The sequence below is a fragment of the Mucor mucedo genome (genome assembly GCF_025094135.1).
Source record: "Mucor mucedo strain NRRL 3635 chromosome Unknown EV154scaffold_40, whole genome shotgun sequence".
Classification (NCBI taxonomy): domain Eukaryota; kingdom Fungi; phylum Mucoromycota; class Mucoromycetes; order Mucorales; family Mucoraceae; genus Mucor; species Mucor mucedo.
The window spans coordinates 64720-79908 of NW_026252324.1; the positions used below are offsets into that span (position 1 = coordinate 64720).

Genomic DNA, 15189 nt, shown 5'->3' on the forward strand with positions numbered 1-15189 from the left:
TAAAAATATGTTCCTTTTTTTTTAATTGACTATATACTATACACATCCAGTGACGAAGACAAGTCCCTGTACTCTGCCCAGATATATGCAACGTAATGAAGAGTTCTTCCAGCGCAAGGGTGCTGACTTGAATACTTTTTGCTTTTGGGAGGGAAAAAAGATTTATAGATCGCTATCCGGATTAACCAAAAAAATTAAAATTGCTGTGAATGTTTATTGATTACATTATGGTCATAGGGTATCTATACAAAGGCATTAAAAAATTTCAGGGCGTATTGCAAAAATCTGAATTGAATAATACGCCACACAATTTGACCTGACTCTTAATTATTTCGGCAATACGAGTACCAATAACGACGCCTTTGTGAGAAGATTCACTAGACATGACTTTAGATTACATTAAATGGATTGTTGTATTTCAAGGTGAATCCCGTTTTACGCTTACATATTTGTATTGAATACAAGGTCACTATTATATAGTATATAGTGACTATGCTCATTTGATTTAGCTGGTAATGTGTATGTTTGTCTCACTTAAAATCTATGTGTTGATATGCTGGATTCGCACTTTGGTGCTATGTGCAAGCTTTTCATGTTCAATATACCTTAAGCACTAGATGAGCTTTGAAATAGCGATTCGTATCCAAATCCATTGACGAACGGTCAATTTCAATTAAGACGGGAGCTCTTAGGATTTAATTCCAAGATTAACTGTAATCGAGTTTTATTTTTAGTTCAAATATTTTTAGTTTATAGAGCAAAAAGAACCATTAGGTTATAAAAGGGGTAAATCGAACAGCTTTTGGGTTTTAGATAAATAAAAGATTATTTTTGTAAGGGAGATAGAATCTAAGGTGATGTCAAAGTGTGAGCCAGACTTGCTTTAATATAAGAGCCAGTACTTTCGGTGCCATTCAAGGGTAAGTCAAAGAACAATTGACGAGCAAGATCGATATGCTCCTCAAAGGCATTGGATTTTCCAAACAACTTTGTCAATTTGTTTAAATCGACCCACTTCTTCCAAAAGTTTTGAACGGCCTGGTTAATAATTACGGTCAGGTCCAACATCTTCTTGTATTTCACATTCTCTTGATAAATAATGGTTAGAGCTTCAACGGCCACTTGACGTTCAGCAGGGTCTGTGAACCAGCCCAAGAAAGACTCCACTGCAATAGCAAAGTTGAACTCTTCGGGTGTCTTCTCCAAAACGATGGGATCGCGAGGCAATACATGATTTTTGATCACAAGTCCTTCTGTTTGATTCAAGATGGTCCATACTTGAGGAAAGAAATTGGAAGAGGGTACACGGTTCAATGCACCATCATTCTTACGACGACGAAGCCATCTTCCGTTGGCATTAGGGAAATAGTTTCGAATATTTTCTTTAGTTACTTCCTCATTTTCTGTGTTAGTGCCAGGTTGATGTGTTTCAAGCTGGATAGTCTTTTCGATTTTTTCTGTCGGTCCATCCGTTGATAATTGATGCGCTTCGAGTATGTTTTCGCGATCGCGTTTTTCTCCAATAAACACATATGAATCCCGATATTGAACCTGTCTAATTTTGGTACTTCCCATTTGCTCCAAGGTGAATATGGCATCCTCAGTCAAGTGTTCAATAAAGTCGTCTTTAGAGGCAATAATGACAATCATGTCACTACTTAACCAGTTTAAGAACTTTGTAAAGTCTTGACTTTCTTCTTCTGAGATATGAGTATCAAATGACGCGCGCTCCAAAATAATATTTTCGTTACGATCAATAGCCCAGACGTGAATACCACGAGAGTTGGCTTCCATGATAGTCCCGTTAATCTCCACCTTTGCAAAATTTCCAGAGAAATAACCACCTGATTGAGCTTTAATTTGAATCACCTTATCCTCACTTAAAAGAGGAATATAGCTGTTATTGCTTTCGGCTTCTTCGCGATTTTGCTCAGCAGTTGAAAGCATCAGGAACCCTCCGGGACGATCGCGTACAATGATGTTGTTGTTATTGGTGTGGCAAAGACTAGGGCCAGAGAGAACGGTGTTTAACAAAGATTTAAGCTCGAAGGGGGATAATTGCATTAAATGTTCCACGGCTTCTTCCTCGTCGCTATGGTTTACGCGACTAATTTCTTCACGCAATGCAATGATAATGTAATGAGTACGTAAACGCAAAATACCTTCAAACATATGAGGCTGGGTACGAATCAAATTGCCCAAGTAGATGATGATTTCTTGTACAACCGGTCCTTCACGCACATCGTCGTTACTGACAAAAAAAAAATTTGTGAGATAAACTTATTTCTGCTTTTTTTTTTTTGCATTTACCAGTGTTCACTAATCATCTTATTCAAAGTATCTGGGGCGACGGGCATAGAAATAAGATACTCTTGGGGTCCTGAGCCAATACTAACTTGCTTTTGGCGGATGACAAGATCGGTGATATTGATGGTTAAAGAAGGCACATTCTTATGTAAAAGACCGGCTGCCTGTCTTGCAATAGACCAATACTGTGACTTCATGGATTTGAGATAAACTTCTTCGACTAATTCCAAAATAGTTGTTTCAAGTGTTTGGATATAATAGCTGGCAGGTCTACAAGAAATTAAATACTGCAATAAATCTATATTTTAGACCGCAAAAAAATAAAATGTTTAGTTCGTTGACTATAACCATATCATTTTTTTTTTTACTGACCAATTTGATCATATAAATTAACAGAGGCTGCTAAACTTTCCACGGCTTGATCAAATTGGGAGGAATCGCCGAGAGTTAAAGAAAGCATTTCATTGGGTGAGCTGGATTGATCTTCCTTTGCATTAGCAGACGGAACACTGCCTGTTTTTTGAAGTTGTTGTCCCACGACAGGGGATAAAGATTCCAATGGTGACTCGACTATATTTTGCTGTTGCTTATCCTCATGCGCCTTTAGTTTAAATTCGGGCTCGGCATTTGCCTTCAATTTGTGCAAAGCGTTTGCCAGCTCATCGAAATAGTTTTCGTCGTGAATTTTGTCAAGAGGCGAAGCCAAAGATTTACCATAGAAGGTAGTGTTTTTGCGTTTAGGCGTTCTTCCGCCATAGCTCGCACCACCGAGGCCGCTACCAGGAGTACGATGACCGGGTGTACGATGTCCGGGTGTACTTGCCTGAGTTTTTGATGCATTGTAACCCAATTTTTTCTTGGATACGCGGGAAGCATGAGCGACCCGTAAAATACGTTTCCAGTTGACTTCGGGCTTATTGATCAAGAAATCCAAGGATTCAATATTACTGGTATTGATTGTCTCTGCCAATCGACATAATTTGACACGGACACTGCCTTCACAAGAAAATCCACCACGTAAATTTGTAAAGAAGTTTAACAAATTCTTTTTGGAGGCATCCGAGTTATGGAGTACATTGTTTGTCTTGTTGTTATTGGCGCTCTTTGTCTTGGCATGAGTAGTACCAAGTAGGGCATGCGAAAGCAAAACCACCATGGTGGGTCGACCGGGATAGTACCAGTTTTTCTTTGTAAAGCTCAACTCACTTTCAAATTCGGATACTAAATAATCCGGGTCTGAGTTGATATAAAACTCGTTGTTATCCATAAAATGAGGTGTAAATGCATAAGTTTGGCCTTGGATTTTGTATAAACGGGATGTACCCAGAACACCAATAGGTCTATTTTGTAGCGTCATTAATATCTATTTTAATTTATTAACCCTATTTTGATCTTACCTTTTGGGTCTGCCACTCATATTCATCTTACTATTAAGCCCTAACCCAGCGTAAACGTCGACAAGGGCTTGTGGAGGTAATACGGTCGTGGTGGAAGAAATTTGCTCTAAAGTTTGTGTTTCGAGGCCATAAGTTGATAGAGCAGCCTGAAGTTCACTATCCTCTGACAAGAGCACAATCTGGATAATATTATCCTTGGGCAACCTTGAGCTATTAAAGCGGCGACCAAGTGGATCGACTTCTGAGGGTGAAAGTAAATCTTCGGTGATCAAGCCTCCCAAAAAGTAGAGAGAAAGAGCCCAAACTAACGGTAAGTTGTCATTCGGTACACGCTTTTGGGAATGTGGATTCTCTTTTTCGGCCGAGATATTTTCGGCGGGAACATAATACAGTTCTGGCAAAAGGGGCACATGAAGCTCCTCTTCTTCTTCATCGTGATCATCTTCATAGATGGTATTGACATGATACGAAGAATCATTGCTGGTAGTACTAGTCAAAAAAGGAGATGCCGGAGTCTGTTGTTGCTGTGCCATGGTAACTGAATCAATGATAAGAGGTTCCAATTTCTTTTGGTAGTTTTCGGCTTGTTGGAGATCGCCTGTAAACAGGCCCTCCAATACCATATAAGTGAAAAATAAGGGCCATTCCGATTCAATGTCTTCAAATACTTTCAGTTCTTGTGCATCATAGTATAAGCGGGATGTGTCTTCAACCACCGTTTGATGGCCGTCTCTTAAAAACCGTTTCATACCATATTTTCCCTCCAATTTTTTAACCGCCTCTTCTCTTGTGCGTTGGATTAATTCGGGGTCATCTACCGCAAATGCTGGAAATCCAATTATAGATAATACAGATGCATCAATTTCTTTTGAGTTGGATTCACGGGGTAAAAAGCTATGTAATGTAGTCGAGTTACGCGTTAATTCATCTGGTAAAACATGGATAACCTGGAATAAAAAAAATAAGATTAGTTTGTGTAACTGCAATCATTGTTCTTGATTTTAGAAAAAAAAACGTTACTGAAGATGGACCACCGCGGGCACCAAACAAATTGATACCATTAATAGCACGGAGTGCAGCAACAGCCATACCAATAGACGAAGAGTTCAATTCCGGTTGTCCGTGATTGATTTTGTTACCTCTCTCCCAAATACCGTAGTCAGGAGTACGGTAGGCACCTGATGATATATCAGAGTAAGTAAGGTCACGACATTTGAAATGTAAACAGCAGATAGGACTTACGTTCGATATAAAATACGAGATTTTGGACAAAATCTACTTCATCTTGGGTATATACAATATTAAATCCACCTGCAGTCATATCTGCCAAAGCCAATAAAAAGAAGCTAGTTGCATCAATCTAAGGCAACGTTAATCATCCCTTTATCCATGTATGGGATCCCAGATTGCACTTACTTGTAAATGTCCCCACTCAAAATCTCCTACAACCGTTTCACCTGTATTTGTGTTATATTTTGCATGAAGTGAATGCTCTAAAGATTGAGTTTGTTTGAATTGTTCGACTTTGTGTGATTGACGCATCATGGAAAATAAAAGACCCCGCATAAGCTTGATAACCGAATATTGGAGCTCAACTATGGATAAAAAAAATTATTTTTTTGATAGATCAATAAACAGCACATATATCTTGTTTGTTTATCTCTTCCTTACATGCTCTTCCGGTATTATCATCTAATCTTCTATAAGCCAAAGCAAGTCCGTAAACAGCATAAATGGAGTATACGTTATCTCTGTGTTTTAATTGGTTTAGCAAAGATATAAAGAAAACAAAAACAAAAAAAAAACAAAATTTTCATTTACCTGACCCAGGCATCGGTATAATCACCATGACTCTATTTAAGTAAAAAAAAAAAAAGTTATTATCATGAATTCCAAATATGACAAGTTCATCAGCTTACTGTAATAGCAGTAGAAGCTGGCATCAAACCACTCGAGGCATTTTGTTTTGAAATAATTGTTTTATCTATCACTTGATAGTAGTACTCAAGCCTTTCTAGGATATGTTTTCTTGGTGTTTTGGTCATTTTGAAGAGAAAGAGAGAGAAAAAAACGCTCAAGAAATAAGAAGAAAAAAAGAACCAAAAAGAAATTCAGCTTTATAAAAATATTTCGGAGATTGTACCGTTTGTAGATCTAAAACGGGTAAAATTGCGAAAGAAGGGGACCGGACGTCCATGAAACGTTTACAATCAATATATTGAATAAGCATGTCTGCCTAATCGAAGTTAATTTATTATTCTTTTTCAATAACTCTTTTAGAAAAAAGTACATACGTGTATGATAAAGTGGAATCATAAAAAGTAAGTTAAAAAAATAATATATATTGCGCTAATTTTATGATGACGTAAAATACATGGATGAGCTTGACTTTGGGAATACTACTTCCCTTGAATTACAAAATGTTTAATACTGGTTAATTATAAGCTTTCATAAACAAAGAAACATGGGGTCACATGTCATTTGAGTCCTGGACTAAGAAGTCATATTCGGTAACACAATGTAAAGTCGTGACAAACACTATTTTTATTAGAAATATTCAAGGGGTCAATATCAAAGCCAGTTCATCTTGGCTTATAGATATAGGTGAGAGACATCTTGCATATACACCAGACAACACTTCTTGTAGCACTATACTAGCCCATCTTTTATAAGGAAAAAAAAGATTAGTACTAAAACAGATCATAAAAGAAAAGCACTTACTTTTCGTCACCAGTGTAAGGCCACACGATTCGTTTGATGTATTCTATATCTACTTGGATTTGTTGATAGTGAACTGTACTCATTTGCATTTCCCTTGTTACTTCCAAAAATGCCTTCAATAGAATAAGGATTAACCCTTTACAGACACCTGAGGGAGTGGGCTCTACTTTTCCGTAAACGTCTACACGTTCAGCAAACAATTTATCGATATTGTTCATCATGTTCAATGTCATGTCATTGCTTCCAAATTTGGTTGATGATGGTAAAGGTTGAACCTCGGATACTGAGGATACTGTTGTAAGACTGTGAGTAGATTGAATAACATTTTTAGTCGAGTAAGGTCCATAATCGTATTCGGATTCTGAATTGTCGATGGAAGTTCCCTGTGGTGTATTATGTTGTTGTTGTGGATAGACTGCTTCAACCAATCTTTCCGTATATTTTAGTCTATTGAATACGAGATACCATATTTCAGAGACTTGACTGACATTTGTTAAAGTTGATAGTAGATAAGCTTCCTGGATTTTAGTGGATAAGCGATATCCTTCTTGCATCATTTGTTTGTTTAATAAGGTCTGTCCGGTTTGTAGATAACCTTCAATCATATTGTTCATGTCTGGAATGACTCGAGGCTCAATTTTAGCATCTAAATCAGGTGAACGATAAGGACTATTGGATGATGTCTTTGGTGCTTTCGTTCTCTGTTTGCAAAATCTTGATGAAAATATGGAGTAAACTTGGAATATGCCATTATCTGCAAGATCATAACATAACCTGGATCCAACCAGCATAAGAATTTGTAAGGACGCTTTATCCAACTCACTTGTCTTGTGAACATTCTATGTAGATCATATTAGCTTTAATTTGGATTTGTTATATGTGCCATAACCGCTTACTTCAAAACGATTTCTTATTTTTTGCCATATTGTCTTTATGCCATTTTGGATTCGGCTTAAGGTTTCTCGGTTATTGACATCGAGACACTCCTTGAGTGGTAATAAGCACGAATTTATTATGTGGTCTACAAGCCATGCCTGGGTATCTTGAATAAATCCTGCGATTTCATCTGTATTGAACTCCGTTGAATCTCCTTTCCCTGCTATTTCTTGTAAAGAAGTAATGAATTTGTTCACATGATCTAAAACACATGTTAGCCGATATAGTTTTACAGTTAAATGATCCAATTACCTCTTAATCCTGTGATTGCAGAGTCCAGTACCCCATTTATAAGATCGTCTTCCCAATTGGCGTTTAAATCAACCATACGTTCGTCGATTTTTGCAACAGTTGTCAATGCATGCGTCTGCTGCGATAAAGCCAATTTCAATTCAGAAAGGCATGCCACTTGTTTTAAAGGTTGTTCTTTGAGTGATACGTTTTGCTGATAAAAGATAGCATAGTATTAGTGCCGACAGTAATTTTTAAACAATGATAACTTACAGGTAATTCAATAAACTTTGAAGCCAGCATAAAGAACTTTTCAATATATGGATTAATCGCATTTAACAAGTCGGTTTTCGCCTCGTCTTTTTCGGATATGTCCAAATTTGCCACAGAGGCCACATCGCTTTCGGCATTTTCTTCAATTACATTAGCCAAAAATAAGCTTTGGAAATGTTTCACGATATCTTCTAATGGCTTTATGTAAGAAAGAACCAAATCATCTATAGTATTTGGATTGGAAGATTCTTGTTTCTTTTCCAACATTGAAATCTGTCTAATATAAAGTAAGTATAATTGACATGTATCAATTAGAGAATATCTTTACATTTCAATATATTTTTTCCATAATCTATGAGCATCTTCACCAAGTAATACCAACAGCTTTGTTTCTTCGGCAATTTTTTGGAGGCTAACATTAGTGTCAGTCAACCCACTCCAAATCTCTTGCTTTACTTTATCCATTATTTGGTTGCAATCTCTCTCGATACCTTTAAATGCAGCCATATGCTTGTAGTGATTTAAAAGTTTACTGGCTTTAGAATAGTATTTTACTGCCTGGCCGTATTTCCCTTTGTTTAAACAATGCTGAAGTCGATTAGGTAATTCGAAAATAAATTGAAGCCTCTTCAAAGAATTATGGACGTTTGATAACTGCTGGATTTTTTGTCTGTTTGGTCCCAGCTCGTCGTTGATAAGTTTCGACTGTTTAGTTATGGCGGACATGTTTTCATTTAAGCGACTCATTTCGGATTCCATGTTCTCGACATTTGACTTCATCTTTCTGATGGTGTCGGTTGCACTAATAAATTTACTATAGTTCTCGTATACCAACGTTTTCATCTCTCCATCAATTTCTCTAATCTCTACAGAAGTTGCTTTAGTTCCAGCAAATAGCCAATCCCTTTGTCAATGCTTTTTTTTACCTCCAACAAGCTCATTGTCTCGTTCAATTAAACCTTGAAGTGGCTTTACTTTCAAAAGCGAAGCAAAGTACTTGCTCGAGTTAAAGGTGTTTCCATCCAAGTCAAAAGGTTTGCTGTCTTCTTCGACTGTCTTTGCAATGTTTGCATCGGTTTCTTTAAGTCCATAATATTTTTTCAGCAGACTGTTTCTTTCGCGAGGTTTTGTTCGTCTCGTTGTTTGTGTGGGCGTATTATCCATTTTTTTTTTTTTTTGGTTTCCTGTAAAAAGTGTCAGGCAGAAATGCGCTTCCCCTATTTACACTCACAAATGATTTTTATTGGCTGCTCGCACGAACTGGGGGCGAGATTGAATCTTTTCAAGCCTTTTTTTTTCTTTCTCTATTTACGTTACAAAACATGCTGCCTCTTAGACATGCGCTCAGCGCGCGAAATGCCTTGAAGACAACACGTTCAGTCTTAAACCTGAAGCAGACCCGATTATTTTCCTTGTCAACACCTCGCTCAAACGAACAAAAACCAGAGGCTAAAATTCACGATTTCCGTAAGTTGTTTTTTAGACCCTTTTTTATTTTCTTGTCCTCGTAATTTTATTGAACACGATATAGCTTGGCTATTGAGTAAGGACGAGCCCCGCATACCAAAATATCCATATGAAGAGGCACCTCGCGACTGGAGCTTTTTAAATATTTTGCCTGTTGGCGCTCAGCATTATTTAGGGCAGTGGTTAGGTACACGTATTCTGCAATTGAATACAGGCCATGACAATTTTCCAGACCAATTTTTAGTTGGAGGTAAACAAAAAAAAAAATCATTATTGTAAATTAGGTTTTTAATTTTTGACATTCTTTATAATAGCCAGCTTAGCTACACGTAAAGCAGTTACTTTATTGTCTGAATATTTAAATCATCCAGAGGATGCAGAAAAAAAAGATGAATTATCACAAATATTAGGCCCGGACCTTTTGGATAAATTCACGAAAGCGACACCTCCAGATACAGAAATCACAATTGATATTCCTCAGATTTATGACGTTAATCTTGGCGATATCTGGGTTACATTAGGACATCCCAATGCATTTTCAGATGATAGAAAATACGAGGTGTTAAGATGGATGACTGTTCAGATCGGCTTACACAAAGCAGCCGTAAACGAATATGAGGAACCATTCCAAGATTATAGACAGCGTATCTCAAAAAGTATTATGGAAGGTGTACAAATCGGTGTAGACGTATTAATTGATGCCGACATCACTTTTAAGGCCAATAAGAAGGGCGATAGTCAAGATGTTATTCTATATGATGAAGGCAGACGCACTTTAAGAATGAGATTTGCAACCCCATATTTTTCTCCTGCAAGTAAAATGGTTTCTGGAAGAGTACCTGAAACTGGTGAACCTATTAACGATTGGAACTGGCGTTTAGTAGATATAGATCAATTATTAGAAAAAGAATCAATGGAAAGTAATGATGAATAAAGAAATTTATGACATTGGGAATTTGATGATTTTATTGATTTAAAATTACAATAATTTATAGTGGTACAATAGGCTTTAAATGAATGCTTAAGCCTTGACACAGTAGGCCTTACCATCATCGAGGTTATCACATTCGTGCTTACCGGGACCGTGAAGGAAAGCGTTCCACTTGTAGAGTTGAGTGAGGTTAATACCGTTTCTCTTAGAGAAATCACCACACCAGCTGTCCTTAGAGGTGACAGTAGAGTACTTGGTACAGGTGGAAATAATATGTCTAACAGCGTTGGAAGGAGCGTTCTTGGGGGTAGAACTCCAGTCCATACCGGGCTTGGATTGAGAGGCAGCACCGGAAGTCTTCTTGGTAGTCTTCTTGGTGGTCTTCTTGGTGGTCTTCTTGGTGGTCTTCTTGGTGGTCTTCTTGGTGGTCTTCTTGGTAGTCTTCTTGGTAGTCTTCTTGGTAGTCTTCTTGGCAGCAGCAACCTTTGCCTTAGCAACGGCTAACTTTTGGCCAGTAAGACCTTGAGTCTTATAGAACCAGTTTCTTCTGCGGAGTCTGTTATCGACCTTAACACAGTAACTGGCACCAGGAACGAAGGCGGCACAATCACCCTTGGCACCGTAGACGAAGTTCCATCTGTACATTTGTTGGAGAGAAAGCTTCTTCTCTTCAGCAATAGTGTGACAGTTATCACCTTCCTTGGCTATAATAAAAAAAATCGAATAATGAGTACGAATGCTCGCAAAATATATGCTGGGTAATTATTTCTTACCAACATAGGTCTCAACACAGTTAGGGGAGACGGATAAATCAGCGGGGACAGCGGCGTAAACGCTGGAAACAAGAGCGAAAGCGGAGGCGGCTAAAGTGAACTTCATTTTTCGAGTGAAAGGAATGGGTTTGGTTTGTTGGTAAAGGAAGGGTTGGTTATGAGGAAAGATAATAAAAAAAATCAAACGAAAATAAATTAGCTCTTTTTATAGGGGAAGAGACAAGGTTACACACACAATTAAGACTTAGGTTGTACTTTGGACAACCGCCAGTTATACAACAAGGACAAAACCCAGTTATGCTATTTTGTCACACATTAATAATTTATTATCACTACTCCCTTTCCTTATTCATCCATTGGACACTCACGATATAATCTTTACAGTTTATAAATAACATTTATTCATTGTTTAAAAGTAAATATTAATTTTATCATTGAACTCCTACTATATTTTTTTTTTACACCATTAATTTGTACATGTATAATCGGCTGCATAACATAAAACTTGTCAGAACGTGGTCGTTTTCAATGCCTGACTTTACATTTACCCACTTACACTTCTAGGCCGTTCTAAATATGGTATAAAATATCGTGAATACACTTTTATAGGTTTTTTTTTACTATTGTGTGCCTACTTATAAAAAGTTGAACTCGATCTAAATTTACAATGCAAGCAAACTCATCCTGCAAAGATCTATTAGATCTACTCGTTGAGATGAGTGCCTTATTTTAAGCGTATTATAAATAACTTTCTGTGGGTATGCTGATTCGATCCCGCTTTATGAAGCATATGTTCGCGGATTTACTGGAAATAAAAGAATCGTCGCACTTGCCTGGTGCAACGGATAATAACAGCAATTAATTGCATATCCTGTACTGTATGGTCCGATTATTACAACTTTCAGGATCGGAGGGAATCTGCTAAACTGTATTTAAGCGGAAGGCAATCTTTTCGCAGAATCCATGCAGATGAAACAAAAGAGTGGTACTAATTGAAAAATAAGCTTGTGCCAAGCTTTGCGCACTATCACGTTTTGGTATAAAAATCTTATTCATTCGAAGTTAGCTACCATGTTTCCTATAACTTTTGTTTAAACACCCCTTGTCAAAGGAATAAGCACGAGGTGGTCTGATGTTTTCAAATTAATGCACACATATAGTAAATTGACGTCTCTTTTTTACACCATCCCCTTTCACTAGAGCATGAAAAGTAATCTCCCTGGAATAAATCTGACCTTGATGTTGAGCACAGAAACAAGTTTTACAGAATTTAGCATCCTGATTTTGTGTTTAAGTTCCACTAAAAAAATTCTCCTTATTTTGTACAATTCTGGTGGTGCCTTTTAATATATGTATTTTAATTGGCATAGAGCAACATCTAAAACAAGTAATTAGAATGATACGATGTTATCTGGAAACTTCATGCGCGGTGAGGCACTTCTAAACATGGGAATTATTCGTTGCTTTAAAATCACTTTCAACTTTAAAGTATCTGTGGTCAGTGCATTACAGTTTACCATTTAATTGTATCTACTATATCTTACAGCATATTTTATTGTGAGGTAAAATATCAAAATAGGACAATAAATGTTTAACAGTACAAAGATAGAGACATGTCTAACAGATCACTTGGGAACCCAGGTTTTGTAACTCTATTCCAAGTAACATGACAGATTTTAAAAGAACATGTCATGGAATAAAAGAATCTTTGTCCGCTCAGACTACTATCATATTTAAAGTTTTTGTTTTCTTTCCCACCCACAATGTTCGGGTTATCTTGAACATTGAAAAACAGTGCAATCCTATGGCTGAGTTTTTTTTAAAAAGATAAATGGTACAAAACACTTTTTGAAAAAAAAACCTCAGTCGATTTAAATTTGACTATGATAGAAATAAAACGGTTTGAACATAGGTTTGTTTCCACTTAAAATGAGAAGCGATACAAATAGTGTCAACCTACTTTGGTCTATCTTGTAAGAAAAATAGAAAAAAAAGGTACGGATTTTGATGTAAGAAGTTTTTTTAAATCTAGGTAAACAAGCAATATTTATAGGATGATTACTGGTCTTTATTTAACATTTTACGTTTGTTTCTTCATCGAACCGCTTTCCATTAGACAAAACATCACTGTTGTGTCTAGACATTTTGAATTCTGTCATCACTCATGCAAATTATAAGTTTTTGCATGAATTCCGGTCAACAGAGATTGCAGTTCCGGTAAACAGATACAATCCGGATCGGACCGTCACGTGAATATCACGTGTTTTATATATTTTTACAGGTATAAATATATGCAAAAAACCAAAAGTCTACAAGAATTGTCACTATGTCCGAGTGGTTAAGGAGTGTGACTTGAAATCACATACGTTTACGTGCGCAGGTTCAAACCCTGCTGGTGACGACATTTTTTTAAGTTTATTTTGATTTGTGGTGTGTGTAGATTATAAAAATGTGTTTTATTTTGGCTCAATTGTACAGCTTAAGTTATTGAACATCGTTCATAGTTTTTTATCCTATACAAGCAGAGGACTTACGTATATGCTGACCAGTCCCTTCTTTAGTTCTTATTCATAGATGTGTTAATCTAGATCACTCTTCTAGCCACACTAATGAATTCACAAACTTGTGGAAAGGGAAGATTGGTAAATTAGGGGTTTTTGTGTACTGCCCAGCTCAAAGTTCAAATCGAAAATGTTTCGTGCCATTTGAGGCAAGCGAGGCTATACTTTATCAGAAATAATAACCAAGTGGCTTCAATGTCCTTAAAATTTTGTTACTATGACCGCTCTTATATAAAAAAAAACTATTATTGTCTGATCTATTTTATATTATGCCTATGTAAAATATCGAGTTGCCTGTGTTTTGCATGGAGAACAAAAGTAAAATAAGCCAAATATGATACTGTTAGAACTTGGATACCACTTTATTATGGACGAAAAAATAAATTAATTAAAACGTATTCATGGTTCATGAGAAAAAACTATGGAGATTTATAAAAAGAACTGGGATAGTTCTAGGGAGAATATTAAGCGCCTTATTGGATCATGATGTAATAATCTGGTGATAGTAAATAATCAACATGTCTTTAAATTTAGCCCTTCCATACTGAGTAGATAAATATTAGTCAGAGGGATCAACAGTTATAACATCAAATGACAAGAGTAATATTTGTGCTCAGGATCTATTAATATTCCATAGTCCAGGCCCATTCGATTGTATTGCTTTTTGCAGAATAAATATTTACTCGCCACAGGGTTATGCCCTGAGTACAGACTTCAACGGTAGGATGAGAACAAGCGGGGTAATGTGTAATTCATGATCAGCTTTTATATTATTATCCATCCTTAATGTGATGTGACAATTACCTTTATTATTATATCTATGATATCCTCAACAATCTGTACGATAATTTACCATGAAACTTTTATAATTAATTAAGAAAAAACGATTCATTTATTCTTATAATAAAAAAAACAGATGCAAAACATTTCTTCTTAATGAGTGAGTACCAGACTTTATAGTTGTCAACTGAAACGATAAAATATTTATATGAGAAGGTAAGTTATACGATTAGATTGGTAGGAATATAGTTAAATACACTAATGAAGTAGCTAACAATGGCGATTCACAAAAGGGAAATTACAAGCAATTATATTTAATGAATACAAACTCATAAAGACTTAATTAAGTTGTTGAAACGTATTCGGATTTAGTTGAAGAAGAAACTAATGATTTTACTAATAATACTGAGGTTCTTTATAAGAAAAGGATCAGAATGAAGTGAATGAGGGATGGATAAATTGAGTTCAAATCGTAAAAATGGATGGACTGTGCCCAGTACTGATTCTCAAGGGCTAAGAAACAACGTGCATTGTTTGATATGTAGTCCTTCTGTAATGCCTTGCTGGAATATCCTTTGATAACGAAAACAACTACTTTCGTGTCATAGACATTCAGACTGTATTTATTGATTCTCTTGATAAAGTTGATGTCAACAATTCGTTGAATCTCAACATTAATAGGAACAATATCCTGCGAAGGTTTTGAGCATGGAGGAACATATAGCACGTCCAAAATTCTTTTAGCCAGCATTGACGTGCAACCTGACCTGACTCAGTCTAGACCACTGCACTATTTTTTTAGTCCTCTCTAG

The 15189-nt window shown here is 36.4% G+C and overlaps 4 protein-coding genes and 1 non-coding gene across 5 annotated transcripts; 2 read left to right on the top strand and 3 right to left on the bottom strand.

Annotated features, from left to right (window-relative positions):
• Nucleotides 1-707: 707 nt before the first annotated feature.
• EV154DRAFT_507006 (glycosyl hydrolases family 15-domain-containing protein) lies at nucleotides 708-6104 on the bottom strand. The gene is made up of 11 exons (XM_051601355.1): nucleotides 5999-6104; nucleotides 5624-5940; nucleotides 5526-5557; nucleotides 5376-5455; nucleotides 5121-5299; nucleotides 4947-5064; nucleotides 4725-4882; nucleotides 3705-4651; nucleotides 2680-3647; nucleotides 2311-2605; nucleotides 708-2251 (listed from the first exon to the last, which is right to left on the bottom strand). Exons 2-11 carry the CDS (start codon nucleotides 5747-5749, stop codon nucleotides 850-852), a joined length of 4305 nt encoding a protein of 1434 aa, XP_051458134.1. The 5' UTR covers nucleotides 5750-5940; nucleotides 5999-6104; the 3' UTR covers nucleotides 708-849.
• Nucleotides 6105-6137: 33 nt separating this feature from the next.
• EV154DRAFT_442524 (Vps51/Vps67-domain-containing protein) lies at nucleotides 6138-9153 on the bottom strand. Its single transcript, XM_051596992.1, has 7 exons — nucleotides 8792-9153; nucleotides 8194-8731; nucleotides 7866-8142; nucleotides 7614-7806; nucleotides 7322-7563; nucleotides 6426-7264; nucleotides 6138-6367 (listed from the first exon to the last, which is right to left on the bottom strand). Exons 1-7 carry the CDS (start codon nucleotides 9027-9029, stop codon nucleotides 6262-6264), a joined length of 2433 nt encoding a protein of 810 aa, XP_051458135.1. The 5' UTR covers nucleotides 9030-9153; the 3' UTR covers nucleotides 6138-6261.
• A 1-nt stretch (nucleotide 9154) lies between these two features.
• On the top strand, nucleotides 9155-10287 carry EV154DRAFT_507009 (uncharacterized protein). Its single transcript, XM_051601356.1, has 3 exons — nucleotides 9155-9332; nucleotides 9397-9582; nucleotides 9647-10287. Exons 1-3 carry the CDS (start codon nucleotides 9188-9190, stop codon nucleotides 10264-10266), a joined length of 951 nt encoding a protein of 316 aa, XP_051458136.1. The 5' UTR covers nucleotides 9155-9187; the 3' UTR covers nucleotides 10267-10287.
• EV154DRAFT_463653 (uncharacterized protein) lies at nucleotides 10275-11319 on the bottom strand. Its single transcript, XM_051597640.1, has 2 exons — nucleotides 11037-11319; nucleotides 10275-10967 (listed from the first exon to the last, which is right to left on the bottom strand). The coding sequence occupies exons 1-2, from the start codon at nucleotides 11140-11142 to the stop codon at nucleotides 10354-10356; spliced, it is 720 nt and encodes a 239-aa protein (XP_051458137.1). The 5' UTR covers nucleotides 11143-11319; the 3' UTR covers nucleotides 10275-10353.
• Nucleotides 11320-13356: 2037 nt separating this feature from the next.
• Nucleotides 13357-13437, top strand: EV154DRAFT_t56. Its single transcript has one exon. It is a non-coding gene; the product is annotated as a tRNA-Ser (tRNA).
• Nucleotides 13438-15189: the final 1752 nt, after the last annotated feature.

What these genes read in the sequence shown, in the direction of transcription:
- EV154DRAFT_442524 (XM_051596992.1), bottom strand. Translation starts at nt 9,029, where the DNA reads ATGGATAATACGCCCACACAAACAACGAGACGAACAAAACCTCGCGAA. An exon ending in CAAAGTTTATTGAATTACCT is followed by an intron (nt 7,807 to 7,865) that starts GTAAGTTATCAT and finishes ATCTTTTATCAG; the next exon opens with CAAAACGTATCACTCAAAGA. An exon ending in AAATAAGAAATCGTTTTGAA is followed by an intron (nt 7,265 to 7,321) that starts GTAAGCGGTTAT and finishes TGATCTACATAG; the next exon opens with AATGTTCACAAGACAAGTGA.
- EV154DRAFT_507006 (XM_051601355.1), bottom strand. Translation starts at nt 5,749, where the DNA reads ATGACCAAAACACCAAGAAAACATATCCTAGAAAGGCTTGAGTACTAC. An exon ending in TCTCGTATTTTATATCGAAC is followed by an intron (nt 4,883 to 4,946) that starts GTAAGTCCTATC and finishes ATATATCATCAG; the next exon opens with GTGCCTACCGTACTCCTGAC. An exon ending in ATGAGTGGCAGACCCAAAAG is followed by an intron (nt 3,648 to 3,704) that starts GTAAGATCAAAA and finishes GCTACAAAATAG; the next exon opens with ACCTATTGGTGTTCTGGGTA.
- EV154DRAFT_507009 (XM_051601356.1), top strand. Translation starts at nt 9,188, where the DNA reads ATGCTGCCTCTTAGACATGCGCTCAGCGCGCGAAATGCCTTGAAGACA. An exon ending in GGCTAAAATTCACGATTTCC is followed by an intron (nt 9,333 to 9,396) that starts GTAAGTTGTTTT and finishes AACACGATATAG; the next exon opens with CTTGGCTATTGAGTAAGGAC. An exon ending in AGACCAATTTTTAGTTGGAG is followed by an intron (nt 9,583 to 9,646) that starts GTAAACAAAAAA and finishes TCTTTATAATAG; the next exon opens with CCAGCTTAGCTACACGTAAA.
- EV154DRAFT_463653 (XM_051597640.1), bottom strand. Translation starts at nt 11,142, where the DNA reads ATGAAGTTCACTTTAGCCGCCTCCGCTTTCGCTCTTGTTTCCAGCGTT. An exon ending in CTGTGTTGAGACCTATGTTG is followed by an intron (nt 10,968 to 11,036) that starts GTAAGAAATAAT and finishes TTTTTATTATAG; the next exon opens with CCAAGGAAGGTGATAACTGT.